General features: G+C 60.0%; 6 protein-coding genes across 6 annotated transcripts; 2 read left to right on the forward strand and 4 right to left on the reverse strand.

Annotated features, from left to right (window-relative positions):
* Nucleotides 1-349: 349 nt before the first annotated feature.
* On the forward strand, nucleotides 350-3986 carry JDV02_004971 (uncharacterized protein). The gene is made up of 2 exons (XM_047986219.1): nucleotides 350-2816; nucleotides 2871-3986. Exon 1 carries the CDS (start codon nucleotides 995-997, stop codon nucleotides 2582-2584), a length of 1590 nt encoding a protein of 529 aa, XP_047842199.1. The 5' UTR covers nucleotides 350-994; the 3' UTR covers nucleotides 2585-2816; nucleotides 2871-3986.
* On the reverse strand, nucleotides 3010-6219 carry JDV02_004972 (uncharacterized protein). The gene has a single exon (XM_047986220.1). The coding sequence runs from the start codon at nucleotides 5846-5848 to the stop codon at nucleotides 3347-3349; it is 2502 nt and encodes an 833-aa protein (XP_047842200.1). The 5' UTR covers nucleotides 5849-6219; the 3' UTR covers nucleotides 3010-3346.
* Nucleotides 6220-6425: 206 nt separating this feature from the next.
* JDV02_004973 (uncharacterized protein) lies at nucleotides 6426-9019 on the reverse strand. The gene is made up of 3 exons (XM_047986221.1): nucleotides 8493-9019; nucleotides 7080-8444; nucleotides 6426-7029 (listed from the first exon to the last, which is right to left on the reverse strand). The coding sequence occupies exons 1-3, from the start codon at nucleotides 8983-8985 to the stop codon at nucleotides 6626-6628; spliced, it is 2262 nt and encodes a 753-aa protein (XP_047842201.1). The 5' UTR covers nucleotides 8986-9019; the 3' UTR covers nucleotides 6426-6625.
* Nucleotides 9020-9731: 712 nt separating this feature from the next.
* On the reverse strand, nucleotides 9732-11641 carry JDV02_004974 (uncharacterized protein). Its single transcript, XM_047986222.1, has one exon. The coding sequence runs from the start codon at nucleotides 11172-11174 to the stop codon at nucleotides 10119-10121; it is 1056 nt and encodes a 351-aa protein (XP_047842202.1). The 5' UTR covers nucleotides 11175-11641; the 3' UTR covers nucleotides 9732-10118.
* A 4094-nt stretch (nucleotides 11642-15735) lies between these two features.
* Nucleotides 15736-20825, forward strand: SYG1 (Xenotropic and polytropic retrovirus receptor 1). Its single transcript, XM_047986223.1, has 6 exons — nucleotides 15736-16287; nucleotides 16343-17233; nucleotides 17304-19096; nucleotides 19150-19239; nucleotides 19290-19584; nucleotides 19638-20825. Exons 2-6 carry the CDS (start codon nucleotides 17194-17196, stop codon nucleotides 20306-20308), a joined length of 2889 nt encoding a protein of 962 aa, XP_047842203.1. The 5' UTR covers nucleotides 15736-16287; nucleotides 16343-17193; the 3' UTR covers nucleotides 20309-20825.
* Nucleotides 20307-22671, reverse strand: LAP4 (Aminopeptidase I). Its single transcript, XM_047986224.1, has 2 exons — nucleotides 22078-22671; nucleotides 20307-21927 (listed from the first exon to the last, which is right to left on the reverse strand). Exons 1-2 carry the CDS (start codon nucleotides 22525-22527, stop codon nucleotides 20605-20607), a joined length of 1773 nt encoding a protein of 590 aa, XP_047842204.1. The 5' UTR covers nucleotides 22528-22671; the 3' UTR covers nucleotides 20307-20604.
* Nucleotides 22672-23388: the final 717 nt, after the last annotated feature.

A 23388-nucleotide genomic window follows, 5' to 3' on the forward strand; every position in this document is an offset into this window, starting at 1 on the left:
AGTACCAGACTTGCCCCCCCCCCCACCGTCGCAGACAGACACCATCCATCAGCAGGGGGGGCGATCGGCTGCTCCCACACGCTGCGCACCGTCTGGAATGCCCGTTAGCGGCGCCGGGGTCGCACTTACACTCATGTCATGCGCGCCTTTCATCGCCGCTCATCAGCGTCCGGCACCGTTGCCGAGGGCAAGAGCATGAGCATGTTTATTGCATGCGTGGATGGGCAGATAGACGACGCCTCAAGGGAAAGTCCCAACTGCCTGGGTAGTCGCGGCCTTGTGACCCCCCTTTGCGACGCGCCGAGCTCTAGCATGCTGCTGCTGCTGCTGTTGCCAAGATGGCGGATTGCGGGGTTTGAGACAGAGAGAGCAAGGTTCCAGACAAGGCTCCGCGAAAAAAAGGTGGTGTGACGGAGAGCTGGCGAATTGCCGGCGACGGAGACAGACAAACGCAAGCCACCTCCATGTGCTCACTGGCCTGCCGAGCTCCAACCCACCACCACCACCACCACCACCATCTGGGCGCGCCCCCTGCCGAACCAAAGTGCGTAGTAATGTATTACTTTCAATAAAGAGCCAGCCGTCCAGCCGTGTGGCAGAAGGGGGACAGTGCTGGCCAGGCTCTTCCTCCCTCGTTCCTCTCACCAAGGCACTTTATCACACTCACAACACCAACGCCTACACGGATGGTTCCTTCCCAGACACCTGGACGGCAGTCGCGCCCGTGGTCTGTACTTTGTCCTCTAGAGTCAGACCCCGCGGCCTGCAGCTCGCTGCAGCTCTCATGAAGATGCCATCTTGTTGTCCCTTCCAACCTCGCTTCCATCCTCGTCATCATCGACATCGTCACCGGCATCAATAATAGCTTCCCCGTCGCAACACCGTCGTCTGTTACCGTGACACGGTATCGATACTATCCTTCCCTTTTGTCTCACCTCGTCCCGAGTTATCCAACCCTACTCTCGGAGATCAGCCTACTCGCAGCAACAACGTCATGGCGGCCTTGATGCCTCTAGAGTCCCCTTTGGCGGACCCCTCACTTGCTCCCCTACCTCGCACGCCCGCGGAGTTCCCTGCCCCATTGAACACAACCTTGCTCGGTACCTCGTACGGTGCCAAGAATTGTGTTGTCAAAATCAATGTCTTCGGTCACCACGCGGCCAAGGCCTTCACGACGGGCGAGTTGATCCGCGGAACAGTCAACGTCACTGCCCCCATTGACATACCGTTTCGCACCATCACCATCACCCTGGTCGGCTGTGCTCGGACTACGTCGTACATGGGCTGGACTGGGGGCCCGAAGACGTACCGGATTCCTCTCATTAGAGCCCCCATGTTGCCGTATGGGTGGTTGCCGGACCCGGCCATCGAAGGCAAGTTCACTTCGAAGACAACGTACAGGCAGCAATTCAGCTTTGTGATCCCGGAACAGCTCCCTAGCTTCCACTGCTTTGGAGCCTGCAGCAATCCCGACGCCGCGGAGCGCCACAAGCGGTTTCATCCCACCACGGGGAATTTCCATCTCGATGACCTGGCCCCGACGGTCACCAACATCATCTACTACATTAGCGTGGAGGCGGTTCTGAAGGAAGGCGATGATCCCAAGATGTCGAAACTGTTCCAGGCGTCATATCCCCTCCCGATTTTCCCGTATTGCCCAGATGAGCCCCCCCGCATCATCACAAACCAGGACGTCAGGTACAACATGTGCAACACCAAGAAGCTCAGAAGGTGGTTGATGCCTTTCTCGAGGTCTCTTGGCACACTCACGGCCGTCGCATCCCAACCCCCCGCCATCATGATGAACGCGCACACCCTCGCGACAACCCCGACCTGCGCCCGTATCAACTTGTTATTCACGCCAACGACACGAGGACAAGGCCCCCCCCACATCGGCTCAATCAAGGTTGCCCTCAAGGCCTGCACTTTCTTCAGCACCCGGCCGATGGACTGCATCCCTGACATGGGCGATGCACCGCCTGCCTTGACGGCTAGTATCCCGCTCGAGTACTCGACGAAGCGCGTCCTCGTCACCGTGTTCCCGGACGCCCCATCATGGAAGCGTGAGCAGTGCGAGAAATGCCGCGGACAAGGATCCCCGAGCTCTTCTGTTTGCTTTAAACCCAGCCTTGACGATATGGGCCTTGACAAGAATGACGCGCCCATGATTGACACACGCGAGGTGCCCGAGGGCGAGGAACAACAGCACCGGCCACCTACGGTATCGTGGCCGATTGCGCCACCTGAACATCGGTGCGAGTATCCCTCGTATCAAGCGCTACTCAGGATACGATTTGGTCTCGAAAATCAAAAGGGCACCATGTTTCTGCCCACGTTTTACTCGTGTACGATTGCGCGGACGTATAAGCTCAAGCTGAGGATGATTGTCGGTCCAGCGAGACACACCATGAAATTTGGTGTGCCTCTGCAGATCGGCGTGGAGCGTTACTCCCAATCTAAACGCGAACCCGAACCACGCTCACTAGGCCCGAATCCGGATGAGGGCGAGGGCGTAACGCAGCATGAAGTGCCTGCCGTGCATGGCCAGGGACGAGGAGAGGAGTCATCAGGGGAGGAGTCGTGAACTGGCTGGCAATGTTCTCCAGATATGTTGCGCTGGGTGTGGTGTGCTTGCTCGCATGGAACTAGTCGCCCAGCGCTCATGGTTTGACGATAGCGAGATGGCTTGTCGTCTCGACATCAATAGCGAGACACCTCATCGTTCATACGAGGGGTGTTTGTGCCAGGCTCTCGACACAAGTTGTATTAGCTGTTATCAATACTAATGTCAGCGGATTGCTCATTTCATGCATTTGGTACGCAGACCGACCGATCGTCGTAGGTGTCCCAGATGGGGTAACAAGACGCAGGAAACGGAAGTCGTCACTTGGAGGACGCGGCCTCGCGACAGGCCTGCGGATCGAGGGGCTTTCGAAACAGCCAAGCGGAATGCCACCCCCAAGGACAGTTTTGACGCCAAGAGTTGGCGCATGGGGAACGTTCAGAATAACCACGATGAAATGCAGAAGCGATGTCTTGATATGCAAACATGACAGATGTAACGCCAGCCATGCCGCGGCACGAATACCTAAAAAGACATACCAGAAAATGGAGGCAACCAACCAACCCAAAAGCCACACGACACAAGGCACCTGTCCCGTACTCGCACACCTAGTGTATCTCACACGATGACGACAGTTTCTTATGCTGTCGTCTTTCCCCCACCGGGAGCGAGCCCCCTATACATGTAATGACAAAAAGTCATAGCTCACGACGGTGCTTCTGCTCCTCCTTTGTCTCGTCTCAAGTGGCGGCGCCGCCGGTTCTTGGTGGTAGTGTAACGGTGTTAGTGCAGCATGTAGGATAGGTCGGGGAGGTTGCGCAGTATGTCGGCTACGAGCTGGTCGTCTGCGATGGGTGGATTTGCCCCTGGAGCTGGAGGAGCTGCTGCTACTGCGGCGGCCGCTGCTGCAATTGTTGGTTTTGTTGTTGTTGCTGTCTGTCTAGTGGCCAGCGATGCGGTGGCGGCGGTGGTAGTGGTAGTGGTAGAGGCGGGTGGTAGAGGGAAGGGCGTGTCGGCCGGATTGGATGGTCCGAGGGACGGCGTGGGGGGCTCCTGGACAGGGCTCCTCCTCGTCGCGGCCGCGGCCGCCGGTTTCGGAGTGCCGGCCTCGGGTGCGCCGTGGACGGGCAAGGGTGAGGCTGCCGTGGCCGACGTATCCCAGGGGTCGAGGTCGCTGCTCGACGGGGCGCCGTGGGTGATGGTCGTTACGAGGGTATGCTGGGACTCACCCTCCTCCTCCTCTGCGCTAGACGACGACGACGAGTCGTGCCAGTCGGAGTCCTGGGCGGCCCAGGGGTCGTTGGGCGTGCGGCTAGGCGCGGCCTTGATGTGGATTTCTGTGCTCGGGAGGAGGGTGGACTCGTCTGTGTCGTCGGGCGGGATGACGCTGGCGCGATCAAGGGGTGTCGCGGCGGCGGCGGCGATGGTGGTGGTGTGGGAGGCGTTGACGTCTAGGGGGGCGGGTAGTGACGGGGCGGTGGACGACGGTTCTGGCTGTGCGGCCGTCTCTGGTGACACCATCTCGCCCCATTCGTCGTCCTCGTCCTCGTCTTCCTCTTCGGCGGTGGTGTCGTCGTTGGCTACCGGATGGGATTGCGTCAGGGGGGACAACGGCTGTCGTGTCGCCGGCGTCGCCTCTGGCGGCCGGGGGAGCTGCAGCGACGCCGGCCTCTCCAGCGACTGCTTGGGCTCGACTGGAGGCGCATCTTGCGACTGCTTGTGCTCCGCAGCGTCCGGCATCGGCATCAGCTCAGGCTGTCGAGCAGCCAGGGGGGACGAGGGTAAGCTGCTGCTGCTCCAGGCGAACGCCGGCTCGGTGGGCGACATGACGCTCCCCCTGACAACAGCCGACGCCTGCCGCCCATGGCCCCCGACGCCCGCCGCCGCGCCCTTGCTCTTCTTCGCCCTGAGCAGCTCGCCAATCTCCACGGGCGGCGCCTCCGAGTCCCAGTTGAACAGGTTGCCGCCGCCGCCCGCGCCGAGCCTGCGGCCCAGCACGACGCGCCCGCCGATCGAGTCCTCCTCCATCCAGCGCCGCACGATGCGCAGCGTTTTGTCGCGGACGTGCGAGCCGGCCCAGCTAACGCGCACGTAGCCGTCGTCGTCGTCGCCCCCACCCCCGCCGTTGTACTTGCGGATGGAGCCGAAGCGCGACACATGGTACCAGGCTTTCCGCTCAGAGACGCTGGCAAAGGTGTCGTCGATGATGACATCGGGGACGGGCTCGGGGTCGACGGACGTGGAGGGTGTGGAAGGAAATAGCCGGTCCAGCTGAGTTAGGTCGATGGGGAAGGGGACGGGGGGTAATTTTAGCCTTGAGCCAGAGTCGACACGCTGTTCGGTGTCTGGTAGAGGTTTTTGGTCTTCGTCCCCGGCCGTTGGCTCCGGCGCAGACTTGTCCACCTCTTCGTTGTCCTCCGAACCGGCCATGCCCTCGTGCTGAAGCTCCTCGTCGAACGCTTCTGCGACCTGAATGTCGGGAACCTGCAGTGCTACATCCGTGTCTACCGCGATAGCTGTGGGCTCCTTTGTTGACGTGCTCAATGCTTCCGAAGAGGCTGCGTTTCTGTGGGCGATGCCATCAAACATCTCCACCAGCTCCTGCACCTTCGATGGCTTCCTGTCTTCCTCTAGCGGCTCATCTGATGTGGCGACTTCGCGAGAGCCATCTTCACCGCACGTTAATTTCTCAGATGTGTCGGGCTTCGCTATTTCGTCAACCACCTCGCCCGGTCCGTCGGCAGGATCGGATGCTGCCGCTTCTTTGAGTACTGCCGACACGTCCACTCCCCATATATCATGTGCGCGCTCATCAATGGAGCTCGATCGTCTCACTTTACCATCGTTGTAGGTATCGCGTCGCTGTGTGTCGTCTTCTCCCAGGCTGATGGCCGAGTCCGCCGTCCGTTCCTCGCGCCGACCAGAGGGCTCCTCCTCCACGTCGGTCCTCTTCGTCGAACCCAGTCCACCCCACGGATCCGGCGAGGGTTCCCTCACGGCCGCGCCCGCAGCAGGCTTTATCCCAGGGCTCCTCCCCCATCCAGGACTCTCGGCGCCCGCGTTCCAGCCCCCCCACGCATCGTCCGGGTCCTCGAGCTCCCGACCCCAAGGCGCGGCCAACACCCTTCGCGGGCTACTGCCTCTGCTGCCGCCATCGGCCGCGAAATGTGCCTGCCGCGGTGCGGTAGGTAGGCCTAGCTTCGCCGCCGCAGCAGCAGCATCAGGGTGCAGGGCATTGCCGTCGTCTGCTGTCGACCACGGATCACCGCCCCAGGGATCTTCCATGCCTGGGCGCGGCGGCGGGGCATGTCGCGTGCTCACTCGCCTGCGCCAGGACTGCTCCCCGCGGATCGAGCCGGGGGGGAAGAAAACGAGTCAGTCGCAAGGAAAGGAGCTGGTTATGGCATCGAAGGCTTCGGCATGGCGCGTAATTGCTCGGGGGTGGATGCTGCAGGCGTTGGCGCCGCGTGGACTCGGTCGCGTTGGCTGAAGGAAAGGGTGCCTGTCGGGGAGCGTTGCCAAGCTAAAGAGCTCCTGCTGGGTCCGGCGGCAGTCCAATGGACGAGCCTGTTATTCAACTTCTCTAATTAGAGCGAACCGTGATGTAGCACGAGTGCGAATTGCGTCGAGGCCAGGTGAGAATGAGGGAGCAGAACAGTTCTGTGCTAACGGACGGCAACGTCGGCCGCGGAGGTGACGTTAGGGGTCCCGGCGCGTTAAAGCTGTCAGGCCCACCACACCTCCGCATCCGCCGGACTTCGGGTTAGCTCTCCACCACCGCCACAAGGTACGGAGTACCAAGGTACCTAAGGTACCAACGCATTACACAGTGCCTTACCTTTATAGGAGTCAATGTCAAAGCGTCCAGAAAATATCTAGTTGCTATTTTACGTATGAGCCTATCTGGCGTTAGTTGTTCCATGCCGAGCAATACGTTGAAGATGCTTGTTTGGCACCAGGCACCCCAGTCAATGTCAATGCCAACCCTCGCGCCAACGCTAAATAGCATCGTTTCCCGTCAAGGTATTATCGTCTCCAGTCCGCTTCTCCCACCCTCTAACTCTACAGACTGATTTCGTGACCAGGCCTCAGACTCCATTCCTTGGTTCGGCCTGTCCCTGTCTTCTCTGCGACCAACTCAACCGTATTCTTCACTTCGGCGCGAGACACGTTGCCGCGAAGCTGGTGGAAGATGAAGTCGATCGTACCAGCCTTTGAGAGTGCCTTGTTATCGAGAATTGCTCGCTTGACATCGTTCAAAAGCTCAGACTTGACCAATTTCACGGGACCGGGGGCTGCGCCGCTGTTTGCTCCGAGGGCTGCGAAAGCGTTCGCTGGGGTGGGTGGAGGGGCCATTTTACCCGGACCCTCGCCCGGCTGCGTGCCTTTGCCAGCCTTGCTCTTTTGTTCGGTCTCCCAGTACTGGCCCGACCAAGGGTCAATACCCCAAGTATGCGAGAGGCCCTCTGCTTGCCGAGTTAGCACACGCTGCAACAGTTGTCAAGGGGAAACGTACCGTGAATAAACTCCATTTTGTGCTCGTACACGGCCCGGTTCGGTCCAAGTCGATTGTGGTCTTCAAAACAGAGACCAGTACTCTCGGGCTCCATGGTGTTCGCAAAGATTCGTCGCGCGAGCCCAGCGTCCTCGGAATCATCGAGAAATCCGTCCATGTCATCCTCGTCGTCCAGGTCCTCGTCATCATCGTCGACGTCGACGTCTTCGCCTTCTTCGTCCTGCCACTCGGCCTCCGAGTCATAGTCGTAGTCCAGTGGCGAGCGCCGATCGGTCGTTCTGCGCGCCAATTTGTGCATATTTCCGGGGCCCATCGCGAAAGGTTTGAATGTGACAGTCCCGTAGTATGCAGGACGAACGTCTTGAGAGAAGGCGATTACCTTCATCGGCACCCTAGAAAGCTGTTTTCGAACGGTCTCAAGTGTGTTTTCGGCGGAACCTCCAGTGGTTCCAGTCTTCTCTGCCTCTTTGAAGGCCTTCTCCATGATGTGCCTGACCGGGTGGTGCAATTTTCCGCGCCGAGGAGGCTTGCAGGGGAGAGACAAGAGTTCTACAGAATCAAAGGCACCGGCCTTGCACTCGTGCACTCGTTGCCCGGTGATGTATTCATCCAGAATACGACATTTGGCGTCTCGCGTCTCTTCATCCATGGATGAGGCCGATGGAGCCAGACGGGTGTTCTCTCTGACGTAGAATGGTCGGAATAGCTTCTCGTATGCGGACCGCGGCGGCTTCGAGTCGGCGACGGCTGGCTTCTGCGGGCTAACTGGCTTGGTGCCCTGAGCGTCGTCCGACTTCTTTGAACTGACGAAGAAGTTGAGACGCATTTGCTGGCGTTCCTTCTTTTCCAATTCTTCCTGCGCACGTTTCTTCTCCTCTTCTTTTTGGCGCCTCTTCTCAGCTTTGACGCGGTCCTCTGCCTCCTTCTTCATACGCTTCTCCTCCCTCTCCTTGGCACGAGCAGCCTTTTCCTCTTCCAGCTTTGCCTGTTCAACTGCTTTTATGGCTGCCTTGGCCGCCCGCTCTTCGTCCAGCTTGGCCTTTTCAGCGGCCTTTTCGGCGGCCTTCAAGGCCGCCTGCTGCTCTTTCTCCTTCTTGCGCTCTGCAACTTCCTTTTCGCGAGCCGCCTCACGAGCGGCCTTTTCCTCTGGTGTCAGCTTTTTGGATTTGGCCGCGGGCTTGGCACTGGCCGTCGTGGAGAGTGAAGAAGAAGGCGTCGTCTTTTTCGGGAGGGTGGCGGATGCCGACTTTGTCGGAGTGAGGGGTGAAGGGGAGTTCCGCACAGGCGTGCTGCTGCCCGTGTTTGTGAGGGCGGGTGAGCCATGCGGCGAAGATTGGACGAGGTTTCCGGAGATGGGGGCGAGCACTAAACAGTCAGCACCGTCTGGGACTGGGGCCGGGGCAGTGACTGTACAGGAATCCCCAGTCGGACGGACGGTGCCTGTGAATGCCGACTTGGCGGCAGAGCCCTCTTCCGCCTTCACTATGTCGGCCGCAAACTCGTCGTGGCTGCGCTTTCGACCCGCGGCCTCTGACTCCTGGATGTTGGGGTCCATCGTGAACAGCGGCATTGAAGCGAGTGGGTAGCACGAGTTTGCCGCAGGAGATCCCCGGGTTATCAGATTGGAGTCGAAGATGCCGTGTTGATCATGTGCCGTCGTAGTCAAAAGGAGACGTCTCGTGGCAAGGAAACAGGAAAAAAAGGTGACAGTATCCGCGTCAGACAGGAATGGATGGGCACATGTGCTTTCGTATGTACTTCGTTCTCGTACGACGAACGAATGCGGATGGACAAACAAATGACACAAAATGCTTGCTCGCGGAGAAAGTGAAGCCCGCTCGACCCTCAATGGACCATGCGGCGCCGTCGCGTGTCCGGAGCGGTAACAATTGGTGACAGGTCTCATCAAGGGGTGGAAGCGGCGACGGTGCGGGTCGAAGTGGAAGTGGTAACGAGGTAGATTAGAAGACGCGCCACCCCGCGTGATTCGCGCGACTACCCTTTGGCCTAGGACCTGCGGGGACGCGTTACCTGGTCGTCAAAGACGCGTGCTGGCTAAACACCGGAAGTGGTGCTGTGGCTCCTCAGGTACAAGACAAGGTACGTACACTTAGTCCCTTACTCCATCTTCACTGCACAGCCACAGGGGACCTAACAGGGGGCGCACGTCCGGCTTTCGGACCGGGGCACTTCGGCTTTGAGAGCCCCGCGGCGCTAGGGCGCGAGGCTTGGCTGGCGTCAGTGCGTCTGCCATGATGCAGTTTCGGCCAAATGCCGTCTGGGTCTTTCTTTTCTGGATGCCTCCGGCCGAATCTGACTCCGTCATCACGGCAGCGCCGCCGCCCACCGCCTGCCGAGCCACAGCACGCGGCTAAGCCCAAGGAGTCACAGGGCCGAGATGCCGTCTCGCATACAACAGCGCGAGCCTGCATTCGGGCATAACAATACAATGCAAATTCGAACGGGACGTTGCGTCGAGCGGGACGATGGCCGGGCCCCAAAGCAGTATTCTGTGAGCTCAAACGCCACAGGCAGAGTTTAGTGCTTCCATACGAGACTGCCGGCCCGCAGCGATCTTTTCATCTTGCCCAACACATAGCCCGTCGAATCTCACGTCACATCATCAAAGCAAGAGCAAACGCTAGGTTCTGGGTCCATTCGGCCACCGTAGTCTCATATTGGTATCTACCACTGACACCCCGAGCGGCGCTGCCGCATCAGAGGGGTGAACGAACACGCTTTCCCATGGCTGCCGCTGCATTAAGACATATTATGCTTTTGGCGGCTTGGCCGTCTCGCCCATAGTTCCACAGTGCACACAATCAAGAGCGAAAGAACAGAGGCAACAACAACACACAGCCCATGGCTTGAAGGCCCGCCGTGACTATGCGCTGCACAGGTGATATCTCTCCCAGAGCCCCAACGCCTCTCCATGCAGCTGCGCCGACAACAAAAAATGATAAACGATTGGCTTGGAGCGAACGTGTGATGGTATATAAATGTGAAAGTGGGCCGAGTGTGCCACAGTTCGAGCTTTTTTTAATCAGGATTGGCGATGAACAGACGGCCAGAGGTGAGGGTAGCCGTTCGCTCGTCGACACTGCCGCGTCTCTTCAGTTCCTCCGGGCTCTTGACGCTCTTCTCGCGGGTCAGAGCCGAGTGCATGAGTGAGTTGCTGGCCAGTCTCGGCGCGTTGCCCAGCTCGCCAACATTGTCCGCGCGCTCGGCGCTGCTTCCGCTCTTGGAACTGTGAGCCTTTGCGCTGGCCGCATCATCGACCGGCTTGGCCGTCTCTTCGGCCACGAGGCTGCCGGATCGCTCTGGCGTGTCTCCAGGACTCCAACGTTGGCTGCCATGTGTGCCGAGCGCACCAGACGCTCTGTAGGGTACGTTTCGACGTCCGCTTCCGGTGCTGCTTCGCCCGCTGCTCCCCGTCCTACGGTGGTGCAGTCGGGACGCGATCTGGCCATCGTCATCGTCGCTGCTCTCGCCCTCGACCTCGGTGGCACTCAGTCGCATGGGCACTCCTCCTACACCGACGTGGTTCTCGCCCGGCGCGTATCCGACGACGGGTGTCTTGCCGTGATGCCGAATCTTGGCAGCGACCTTGCCCGTGGCGCTGATGCCGGTGTTGGTACGGCTTCCGGCGGGGCCGCGGTTGCCTCCGACAACCTCGAGGTTGGCGCGCATCTTGGCGGCTCGTTGTTGAGCAGCCAGGCGGGGATCCTCATACTGCGCTCGATCACACCACACAGTCGCCTTCTGTTTTCGCAACAAAGCGACGTACCCCGACGGCTGGGTGATGGTTCCTCCGGAGCGGCTAGAAATGGAGCGTCGCAGATCGGTGGACGACGAGTTGCGATATGCTGCGGGTGGAGGGATGCTCGAAGCCGTACTGAAAGTGTTGACCGAAGGCGAGCGGCGCGAGTAGGACGCAACCGGGTTGGATTGGGCGACGTGCAGAGACATGTTGCCTCCGACAGCTTGTGGCGGGCCCTGGCCGGGCAGGATATTCGACGAGGTGGTTCGGGTGCGCGAGTGGCCGTAAGCGCTGGTGTGATCGTGCGGCCTTGCCCTGCCTTGGGGCTCGAGCATGATGGGAGAGGCGAGAGAGTCGGGGCACGGCGCTTTTAAATTGCCGCCGATGCGCAGGCCCCTCGACGGGTGTTGACTCTCGGAATAACTGATATGTGATTTGAGGCGGCGTCGGTTCGGCGAACGCTGCGCCAAGGGCGACGACGATCAAAGCAACCCGGTTGGTGAATGGGGGGGGGCTCGTTGGTATGAAAGCTGCGGGCAGCGAATCGGCGGGTAGGCTGCGACGGCGGGTGCTGGGCTCCCGCTGGGCGGACGGGCAAAATTTCGTTTCAATAATGTGACGCCGGTCCGAGCTTTGTGCCGCCGCCGCTAGGACTGCAGATTGGTATATGGATGTTTCGGGGAGGCAAATGCGAGGGAGGGCGAGAGGACGAGAAAGGCTTGTTCGCGCGGGCGCGGTGGGGGGGAGGTGAGGGTTAAGAGAGGGAGGGGGAGGGAGGGAGAAAGCGACGAGCTTGTCGTGGGATGGGCTGGGTGGAAAGGAGAGTGGACGGGCGGCTGACGGCCGCTCCGTGTCTCGCGCGACGGCGGCGGCGGCGGCGGCTGCGGCTACTACAGTGGTCAAACGTTGCATGACAGACAGGCAGGCGCCCGCCTAGTCGGTCCAGTTCAGGCAAGGCACACCAAACACCACGACGCTGCGCTGGACTGGGGCGGGTGATGATCCCGTCTGCTGGTGACCCGGCGAGGGCGCCTGGGGCAGCCCGGGCTGGGTGCTGGAGCCCGGGAGCACCTGGGCTGGCAGAGAGGGCGCCCGCCAGGTGGGCTCCGTCAGTGGGGTTTGGTTCGATGCGAGTGCCACGGGCAGCCATCTGGGCTTGGAATTGGGCGGAATTGGGCGGCGGGGAACGGTCCACCGGCGGCCACTGCAGCATCAATCACCTCAACTTCGTCATCAGGGCTAGTAGTACCCGACGACCTCAGCGCTGCGGCGGACATCATGCGCCACCGCACCAGTCAGAGGGCCTCAACTACCCCCCCCCCCTCCGGGCGGGTGGGCGGCGGGGGCTTTCACGAGAGATGGATCACAGCACGCGCAGGGCCTCAACTGCTGCTGCTGGCCCAGCTGAGGGGCGCCAACAAGCCTTCCGTGCTGGTGGCCCCCCCCTCCCCCGTCCATTCCCACCGCGTCCATGCCCTGCCCTTGCTCGCGCGCCCGGGCCAACGGTGATGTAATTCGCTGGCACGACGCGATGGATGGCATGGGACCCAACGTCTGGCCTGCCATTTCTGCCTCGTCTCGCCCAAACAGCGGACGTTTTGTTTGACGACACACGGCCGGCATGCGACAAAGGGCTCAGCTACCCGCAGCCGCCGCCGCCGCCTCGCTTGAGGACCCGACGTGCCCTTTTCATCACGCCCCCCTCCCCACCCTGACGCAAAGGCGGGATGGGTGAAATTGAAGAAAGAAAAAGGCTACTGCGTACTCAGAGCAAGATGATAAAAAAGTCCTCACTTGGCACGGCGCCGTACGTGCCGTACTCACCCCGCGCGCGCGAACCTCTCTGGCCAACACCAAATCGACCTAACCATGCAGAGTCGCCGGCTCGCCAAAGGCCGCCTGCCAAGGTGCGCCATTCGCAGCGCTATGCTGTTACCAGACGGCGACGAGTCCGATGGTGTGGGCCTCTTTGGCTGGCGCGCGGCGCGCCGCGGGCGAGAGAGGCACGCCTGCTGTTGTCGCGCGCGACGCCGTGGGCTGATCCGGTTCGCCGGTGGAGACACGGGCAGCGATATGCTGCGATGGAACTGAGGACTGAGTGTGTGTGTGTGTGTGTGTACATACAGGCGCGCTCGTCTATGATACCTAATCGTGATGCTTCTGCCGCTGCCGCCGCTGCTGTTGAAGATAATGCGACCCCATGCCATGTATGTACGCCACACAGTCGACGCCGGGGCCACGATGAGCTGCGATGAAGACTGGGAAAAACGCCTTCTTTGCCCGCGTCGCACTCTGGTGAAACCCCACGGCGCGGCACAGGCGGCAGCCGACCGACCGACCGCCGCCGCACACGGGCCACGAGCAAGGGCCGTCCCCAAGGAAAGCGCGCGGAAGACCGGGGGGGGCTCTGGAGAATCTGCAAGATGCCCGCATGCCCACCCGCCGTGGGCCTGTTGGTTGGGCGGCCGGTCGGTTGGGCGCCTGTCAACCCTCTGGCTGGGTCGTTTCGAATCAACAGCAACCACATCTGTTGTTGTTGTTGTTGTTTACAAGTACGAGGGCACCACCACCACCACCGTGAGCACCTTCTTCTGAGTTGCCAGCCTGCCCACGGCCGTGCGTGCGCGTGTTGCTCGCCGCTTGCCGTGTTCCCGGACCGGCGAGCCCGCCTCCATCGTCGCAACCCCCGGGCCCTCCGGCTTGCATGCTCGTACGTACAAACGCGCTTCGTACATGCGCCTGTATTACAATACGTACATTACCAGCCCACCTCCAGTTGCTCATGCGCGTGCTCTGGGAGCCCGCGTGCGCGGTCATGCATGACGCGGGTTAATTACTGAGCAAGGTGACAATCGTCTACCGCGCCCCGTCCCGCTAACGAGCATGCGACGAGAGGTTTGGGGCAAATGACGGCCGACGCCCGTCCATTCGCACGGCCTTGCCCTGCTGTGGCTAAGAATATTGGGCATGGATGAACAGATTCCAAGTGCCGCCCGCCCGGTTCGCCATTCCCCTGCCATCTGCAAAGTATTGTACGTAGTACGTACGAAGTACTGTACTGTTACTTTGTACGTATCGTGCAAGTTGCCCATTCGGCCCTACAGCATCTACACCAGGGCCTAGACCTCCCCCGCCTTGTCGTGGCCCGCCGATAAGGATGACCCTCGGACGCCATCGAATAAGCCTTGTTAGCCTGCAATGACTTTCTTTTCTTTCGCTCTTTCAAAAATCTACCAGAATATTGGCAGCCGCCGCTACTGTCCCGCCTTGGTCGTCTCGCGCAGTGGCATGTCAGAGCTCGTCATGGACTCTCACCGGCCCGCCGACGACGCGCCACGACTCAACTCTTGTAAGACGTGTCATCGCATCGACACCGCGGCGCGGCTTCGCCGGAGACTGTCCCGAAACGCCTCTGCTACGTGACCGCGCGGGCTGGTTGGATACTCACGATGTCCCGCTGGTAGGAGGGTTCAGCAAGCACTCTAACCGCGGGCCAGTCACCCTCCAACGGCTGCGCATCACTGCCATTGTCCTCCCACCCTTGGGCGGATGGTGTTTAGCATGTTTTCGGCTTGCTGAATCCGTCCATGTTGCCCTTTATTTTGTGCAGCGCTGCCCTTTGTGCCTCCCCGGCCCAGCGTAGTACGCTCTGCATGCATCGTGCAGCTTGTGCATATGTACAATGGAGTTGCACTGGATGATTCCCGGCAAAGGGCCAACCACCATTGAGCAGGGCTTGCATTTTTCAGCAGATGCAGACCGGTAAGATGTCTGAAGCTGAAAGAATGCCCTCGCTCCAGTCCAAACCCCGGCTGGTTCGTTGGCGACCATCGTCGGGGCGGCATTTTGCCGCTCTCTCAGGCGTACCACCCTCAGCACCATGATCTGCGTCGCCGTTTCCCAGCTCTGTTGCGTCAAACACTTGCAATGCGATCTCGATCTCGATCACTGGTTCGAACCTTGAAGGCGACGTTCCTTGGATAGATGCGACGCTCGACGCGGGGCACTGGCCACAAAGCAAGGGACGCAGCCCACCATGACCTGGGCATCCCTGCTTGCCCACGCCATCAAGCTTCGGGACCCCTGGTCCGAGAGCACGTCAACTCAACCTCTGAACTAGAGAGCCATCAGCCAATGCCGAGCTGTCGTGGCTTTTATAACCGCGAAAGCGACGCTGTCTCACACTCAAAGCCGGGAAGCTGCCTGGCAGGACCCAGTGCTGGCCTCATAGCTCATAGCTCATAGCTCGTGCGTCTGGCCGCTGAGGTGGGCAACATTGCGCGCAGCGATGACGGACGAGCTTGAGCCGCGCGCACATGTTTCCGATGGCACGTATCAAATTCAGCGAGCTGGCCACATGGCAGTTCCATTACCTCTGAGCAGCTTTTACCGCTTCCTGACTTTTGACGGGATTTTCCGACTCCTGGACTGATTAAAATACGTTACGCCACCCCGCCAAATGCCAGCCACAACTTCCGCAAAACGGCTGGAAACCTCGCTAGCGCCATTGCCAAGCCAAGGTACCTTTAGATACAGTAGGCTCTTTGGCTTGAAGCCCAACGGGTCGCGTTGTCGGGCATGCTTGTTGGTCAATAAAAGGCGGTCGCGGTCCGAGAGAGCTACGGGTGAAGGGCAGCTTGAGAGGAGCTAGGCTTATTAGGGTGGCTGCGGGCATGCTTTCCTCTTTGCCGATGCCGACGCTGACTTGCCCATGCGAGGCTGATCGAAGACAAGCCGACGCAGAATGCTATGGTGAAAACGAAACGGAGGGGGGGTCATCGATGAGGCTCATCAGACTGCAAACTGAGCCCCGGATCTTCCCGCCGCGGCTGGCTCGGGGCGAGATGTATGGAGCACCGCTTTTACAATCTCTTGTTCGTCGCGCCACCAGCAGCTCATCCGTCAAAGCTGCCGCATAGTTGTTCCCACAGGGCTCCGCCGTCGAAGCTTATTTATTGGCGTGAGCCGGCGGAGATCTCTACGGGACTCTGGCACCGCAAATCCGGCGGTCAGCAAGAAGGCCGTCCGTTGCCTGACTATTGAAGCCCCCTGGCTTTCAGCTCGGCGCCGCCCACGCGGCACTCCCGGCGTTGGTAGATCCAAATTTGGGGCCTGGACGGTCCAACAGCCGGTCGGCGGAAGGAAGGAAAACACGTTGCCTGCGTCTGTGTGTCTCGCATGTGGTAACGTGGTTGAAATGTCTCGTTGGGCGCATCCCGTTGCTTGTCGCGGCCTGAAAACGGTGATGTCTTGAACCGAGATGGGCCACTGGTCGTAGCTGGTGCTGCTTGGCCATGCTAACTTGGGAGCTGAATTTGTGTCCTTCCGCAGACCTGGCTAGACGGGTGCATCTCGTTTTAGCTGTTTGGGTGTCAAGGGGTTTCTGCATCGGCATCCGCATCGACATCCAGAGCATCGCCAATGATGACCGAGGTTCGCTCCAAAATGGTATTGACACCCACATACACAAAAACATTTGCTATATCTGATCATCTTAAGTAAGACCTCTTCCTGTGCGAACGGCACTAGTAGCACTCTTATGTTCCACTACTCATACAGATGAAGCTGGATCTTTGTTCCCGATACGTCCCAGCATCATGCGGGGTAGGCTGTTGGAGCGACATCCACCTCCCCAAAGTCCATTCTGTTAGCGCGGATACAATGACGGATATATGACCGTTTCGATTCCTGTGCATTGTTGGGCGTTTTTAACCGTCGGCGTTGCGGCGCCGGTAGTGGCCGTTAGGTTGCCGTTGTTATCGGCCGACGCGCAGCGACAAATACCTGGCGCAGCGCATGACATCAAGGCGCCGTCGCGTCCGGAAGTGGCGATGATGTCACGCCAAATGCGGTGGGACAGGCTGTAGCATCGATGTCAAAGTCGTCGGCTGGGCACCTGGAGAAGCGCTTCGATGCGACCTCGATGCGATTCCGATGCACCGTCTCAAACTGCCGGGTAGGCCAGGAGCATGTGGTCGTGCTTGGCATGGGCGGCTGTCAATTGAGCAAACATGCAGAACTGAAAAACGGCAGGCGCAGGCAAGACCGGCTTCCTAATTTGTCTCCCTAGTACGAAGTAGGTTTTGTTCGGGGGCAGGTGCGTTGGGCGTTGGAAAAATGCGAATGGTGGGGTCTCACTTTCTTCGCGCACGTTGGTCGTCGGGAGAATATTACAGGTCTACCCCGACCTTGACTCGCCCACCCGCATGCCAGTCCGTGGCAGCCTCAATAAGATCTTCAAGCCTGCGGCGCATCATCATCACCGGTGCAGTCAGCTATATTGCATTCATATGCCTCTCGGTCCAAGCCGGCCCAGTCCTCTGAGACTGCGCTGCAGCTGAGCGAACCGCCGTCATGAAGTTCGCCAAGGAGCTGGAGCGGGATGCGGTGCCAGGTGAGTCTCAACTGACCGTGTCGCGGCATGTCTTGGATTGAGCAGACAACTGACAAGCTCGGCTACGCAGAGTGGCGGATCAAGTACCTCAACTACAAAGCTGGCAAGAAATATGTCAAGGGCGTGTCCCGGGCCATCAACCGAACACCTCGCGGCCTGAGCAACCGGACGCCGTCCTTCTTCCGATCGACGCCCGCTGGCCGAACGTCAGGGGCCGAGCAGTCCCAGTCCCACTCGGCAAGCATCGCAGCTCGAGGCGCCCCGGGCCGGGCGCCGCCATCTTCGTCTGAAGCACGGCCCATTCCCGCGGCCTCCCCGGCCGAGCATGAGGCTTTGAGAGGCGATGGAGACAACCTTCATTATGGGAGCTTCGTTGCCACACCGCCCGTGTCGAGCCCTCTCAACCCCGAAGATGGCCACCCCAAGTTTGAGCTCCCAGCTCCAGCTTTGCATCCACCTCCGGACTCTCCAGAGCCATCCCAGTCGACGGGCACGCTGCGCAAGAGCCTCAGCCGCTGGACGATGACACGCAAGGAGTCCAAGGCCGCTGTTGCGGGCATGCGCAACACCGCTCGCAACGACCAGGTCACAACACCGAAACGGCCAGCAACCGCGACCTTTGGCGAATCGCCGTCGCGCATCACCCGCATCCTGTCTCACGCGTCGGCGACCCTGCCGAGATCCGACACCACCGTCCAGAACATCGACCAGGTACGACAGAAAGAACGTGAGTTCTACGATTTCATGGATTCAGAGCTCGACAAAGTCGAAAGCTTCTACAAGATGAAGGAAGAACAAGCTGGGAAACGCCTCACTGTCCTGAGAGAGCAGCTGCACGAGATGCGAAATCGACGCATTCAGGAAATGGTGGACGATGAACAAGACGACAACGCCGCTCACAGCAACGGCCATGAGAACGGTGGCGACAAGTCAAACGGCTGGGTCCATCCATTCAAGGCTAAAATCTTTCCGCCTGGACCTAACTCTCAGGCACTGCGCAACATGCCCCGGACGCCGTTTTTGCCGCCCAGCGCGTCAGCCGAGACAAGGCGCGACTACAGTCGAAGACCGCCCAGCCACGACGTCTCATATCGGACAGCAAAGCGAAAACTGAAACTGGCCCTTCAGGAGTTCTACCGAGGGCTTGAACTACTCAAGTCGTACGCGCTCCTGAACCGGACCGCGTTTCGGAAGCTGAACAAGAAGTTTGACAAGGCGGCAAACGCCAGGCCGCCCCTGCGTTACATGACGGAGAAAGTCAACAAGGCGTGGTTTGTCAACAGCGATGTGCTCGACGGGCACATCAAGGCGGTTGAAGATTTGTACGCTCGCTACTTTGAGCGTGGAAATCACAAGCTTGCCGCCGGAAAGTTGCGCAGCCTGGCCAAAAAACCCTCTGATGAGTCAGGCAGCTCCTTCTTAAACGGGTTCCTCATTGGCGTCGCGATAGTGTTCACGGTTCAAGGGCTCGTGTCCGGCGTCAAACTACTTTCTGACGTGGACGAGCTCGTTAGATCGGAGACAGGCTATTTGCTGCAACTTTACGGGGGCTACTTCCTCATGCTCCTAATGTACTCATTGTTCTGCATCAACTGTTTTGTGTGGACACGGAACAAGGTCAACTACCCTTTTATCTTCGAATTCGACCAGCGGAGCCACCTGGACTGGCGGCGCCTGGCCGAGTTTCCAAGCTTCTTCTTCCTGCTTCTGGGCATGTTCATGTGGGTGAATTTCAGCCGGTATGGGCGGGAATGGGTATATACCACTTGCCCTGCTCTTCTCGTTGCAATTACCGGCGCCATCATCTTGTTTCCGGCACCCGTGCTGGCTCACAAGAGTCGGCAGTGGTTTGTGTATTCCCATGTAAGCCTACATCTACTTACAGGGCCCGATTCACTTTGCTGACCCTGGCGCAGTGGCGCCTGTTGCTGGCTGGCATATACCCAGTCGAATTCCGCGACTTTTTTCTTGGTGACATGTACTGTTCTCTAACGTACTGCATGGCTGTACGAGTTGCTCTCCTGGATGATAGAAGTATGCGCTAACTGTTTCGCAGAATATTGAGCTGTTCTTCTGCCTGTACTCGAATGAGTGGGTGGGCCCTGATCAGTGCAATTCTAATCACTCGCGCCTTCTGGGTTTCCTCATAACACTTCCACCTATCTGGCGGTTTCTGCAGTGTCTACGACGTTACAAGGACACGCGAAACGTATTCCCGCACCTTGTCAACGGCGGCAAATACACCATGACCATTGTATCGTCGGTCTTGCTCTCTCTGTATCGCATCCACGCTACATCCACAACCTTCGCGTTGTACATAACTTTTTCCATCATCAATAGCGTCTACGTCTGTAAGTTGTTGCCGACACCGGAAAGTGGCTGAGTTATTGCTAACGCGAATCAGCGATTTGGGATCTGTTTATGGATTTCTCCCTTTTGCAAACACATTCCCGGCATTTCCTTCTGCGCGATATCCTGGCGCTGAAGCGACGCTGGCCCTACTATACCATTATGGTGATTGATCCGATACTCCGGTTTTCATGGATTTTCTACGCAATTTTCACGCACAACGCCCAGCACTCTACGATTGTGTCGTTCATGGTGTCACTTATGGAGGTTACACGCCGTGGCATCTGGGCATTGTTTCGCGTGGAAAATGAGCATTGCGCAAACGTGTCGCAATACAAGGCGTCACGCGACGTGCCGCTTCCGTACCGCATCGAGCCCCTGATGGACCGCGCCAGCAGTGAATCTAGCCCGATGCTGGAAGACGAGGACCAGCATCATCAGGACGTCCCGCAGTCGGCCTCGACCTCCACAGCGGTGGCTAGCACCCTGGGAACGCTGAGACGTCGACCGGACACCGGCTCGCGCAGATTCTCCAAGATTCTGGCCGAGGCACACAAGCAGGATTTTGAGAAGCGGCGTAAGCCCATGGACGACTCGGTCGCAGAGGACGAAGAGCAGGACGTCAACAGTGATGACGAGGAGGAAGACGAGGAGGACGCCACCAGACTCATGGAAGTGCGCGAATCGCGCCAGCTTCGAGGGGGTCTGAAAGATGGAAATGTATGATACCTGCAGCATCGACTATCGAGCATGGCTTATTGTACATGGCATTATGCCCGGTGGTGCGAGGGTCACGCTAGTGTAAAGACGACTGCTCGGGTGTTGTGGCATACAAAAAGCGCCTGCACTTGGTTCACGTACAGACATTGAATTGGACATGTCCCGCGGGCGCCTCGCAGTGCGTGTCTATCTAGCGTTTATGGTGGATCTCTATGATGGTGACGGGCCACGCAGTTGTTCAACCGCCTGCATATTCCTCCACACATGGGATGCCATGACTGGCAAGTACATAGGCAACGCAACTAGTGCTCCCACTCGCCGTCAATCTTCTCCCAGTTGTCAAGGAAGCCCTTGAAGAACTTGAAGCCAAGGCCCGGGTCGAGGGCGCCGGTGGTGGCGCGGATGGAGTGCATGCTGAGCTGGGGGATGCCCGCGTCGGCGGCGCGCACGCCCATCATGCTGGAGAGGGAGGGGCCGATGGTGCCGCCGCTGCGCGAGTCGTTGCGGATCTGGAAGTCCTGGGTGGCGGCGCCGCAGAGCTCGGCGGCGCGGCGGAGGATGGCCGTGGAGACGGCGTCGGTGGTCATGTGGCCGTTGCTGTCGCCGCAGATGGTGACGCCGACGTTGAGGCGGGGCACGTGGCCGCCGAGGTACGACTCGAGGAAGTTGGGGTTGCCGGCGTGGGTGACGTCGGCGCTGAGGAGGAAGGAGCGCGCGTAGGTCTGGCCGAGCAGGCCGGGGCCGTAGGAGGATGGGTTGAGGGCCTCGACGGCGCGCTCGACGACGAGGGGGAGGAAGTTGCTCTTGGCGCCCTGGCGGAGGAGCGAGCCGATTTCCTCGTCGTCGAAGAGGGCGACGACCTTGATGTAGCCGTCGCGGGATCGGTCGGCGGCGTGGTGGTGGTCGTCGTCAGAGGCGTCGGCGGCGGACGCGATGAGGGCCATGAGGGCGGGCCACGAGCACAGCTTGTCGTCGATGCGGCCGCCGGTGATGAACTCGCGGTCGATGCCGCACGTCTGGGCGGGCTGCGAGTCGTACAGCTCGAGCTCCCAGTTGAGGACCGAGGCGTAGTCCCTGACGCCGAGCTGCTTGCAGATGAGGCGGACGAGGCGCGGGGGCTGCGAGTTGACGAAGGCGCCGGGCGGGCCGAGCGGCTCTGCGGCGTCGGACGCGTCGGACGCGGCGCTCTCGAGGCCGATGACGGGCACGGCCTGCGTCTCCTTGTTGTTCTGGCCAAACATGCCGACGCCAAAGTGCGGCGCGAGGGTGGGGATCTTGGCGACGGGCCAGTCGACGCGGACGAGGCGCGACGACGTCTTGCCGGTGGCGGCGTCGCGGACGACGACGCGCCCGCCGATGCAGAGGTCGCGGTCCCACCACGTCTGGTTGAGGCCGCCGGCGTAGGGCGCGACGCCGAGCTGCAGGTAGCCGGCCTTGGAGGGCCGCGTGCTGACGGGCTTGAGGCGCGCCGTGAGGGCGTCGATGTGTCCGCCGATCATGGCCGCGCCGTTGCCCGCCTTGTAGTCCCGGCCGACGGCGAAGGCGACGAGCGAGCTGCCGTTGCGCGAGACCCAGTACTTGCCGCCGGGCCGGACCTTGTCGGCCCAGGAGTCGCGGGCGGGGAGCTGTTGGAGGTACCCGGTTAGCTGCCGTTGATTAATTCACACGTACGCACTTTGTATAATGCGTCTATGTGTGTGTGTATGCCCGTGCCGGAGCGGCCTACTTCGTATATGAAGACACAGACAGCATTTGTATCACAAGAAACAACGCACCTCCTGGAAGCCCGCGTGGTTGAGCTTGCGCTTAAAGTAGTCGACGGTGTGGAAGACGGTCGGGTTCTCCTGCAAGAAGTCGCAAAAGGGCTTGGTGAAGGCCTCGGGCTCGCAGCGGGCGACCTGGCACAGGCGGCAGGGCTGGTCCTCGGGGAGGTGCCAGTTGACCTGGCCGATCTCGCCGGGGGCGAGCTTGGTGATGCAGCGGGCGCAGACGCGGTTGTCCCTGGGCGCGCGGCCCTCCATGTCGGCGAGGATGAAGTTTTTTGTGCGCGAGGGCGACGACGACGACGATGACGGCGCAGACGAGGGGCTCGTGGCGGGCATGGCGGCGGCGGCGGTAGGTGTCGGCGAGGAGGCGTCGCTGGCACTCATGTCAGACAGCGGCTGCTGGCGCAGGGAGAGCACGGATTCGAAGGGGCTGGCGGTAGAGGGCGCGCGTCTCGTCATGTCGATGGTGTGTTTCGGAAGAGAGAGAGGCAGTCGGTCGTGTTGTGCGGCGACGAGGAGAGGGAGGGGGGATGAATGTCGAGGACAGCTGAGGGCGGTGTGACGGAGGTGAAGCAAGGACGATGATGAGTCGGTGGTGGTGGTGGTGACACGCCAGAGGAGTCTCTGACTAGGTGGCTACGGTTACACGGTCCGCCGCCGCCGCCGCCGGTGGAGCACCTGCGGATACCGTAACCGTGGCTGGCGCGGGGTGCTGCGAGGTTGGGGGAGCGACCGATAAGAGAAGATGGAGGATCCGTATGGCGTAGTTAACGTACTTGGTGCTACTAGTAGATGGGGGATGTTGGTCCTCGTGGGCTTCATGGTCACTTGCCTCAAATCAGTAGCCCCCGGTGTGACGTGCAGGCAGCCGACGATGCCATCCATCCAGGAGCCATACTTGTCTCTCTAAGTTACATGTCCTGCAACTGCACCTAGGTACCTGTCTTGCCTGTGTTGGTTTGCTCGGCGGCGGCCACCGAGCCGGGCAGACCTGGCTTGCATCCTCCTGGGGTGGCTTCCAAAGGTTGTTTGAGAACGACGCTGCAGCGAGCGAATCAGGGCCGTGGCGAGCGCCCATTGCGGAACATCCCCATAACTACCTAGGTACGTACTTGCGCCTTGGTACCTAGGTAGGTAGGTAGTATGATGCACCTGCTGAACCGAATTGGTTGGTTCGGGTTATTCGCCGCAGCCGAGGCTCGACCACAACATGTTCCTCGCTCACCACCACCAATGCATGGGCAAGATGGAAACCCTGAGCCCTTGGACAAGCCAGCTGAAAGTGTGTGCATGTTGCCACACGCGCACAGAGTGCTCCAC

The sequence above is a fragment of the Purpureocillium takamizusanense genome, chromosome 4, assembly GCF_022605165.1.
Source record: "Purpureocillium takamizusanense chromosome 4, complete sequence".
Lineage (NCBI taxonomy): Eukaryota > Fungi > Ascomycota > Sordariomycetes > Hypocreales > Ophiocordycipitaceae > Purpureocillium > Purpureocillium takamizusanense.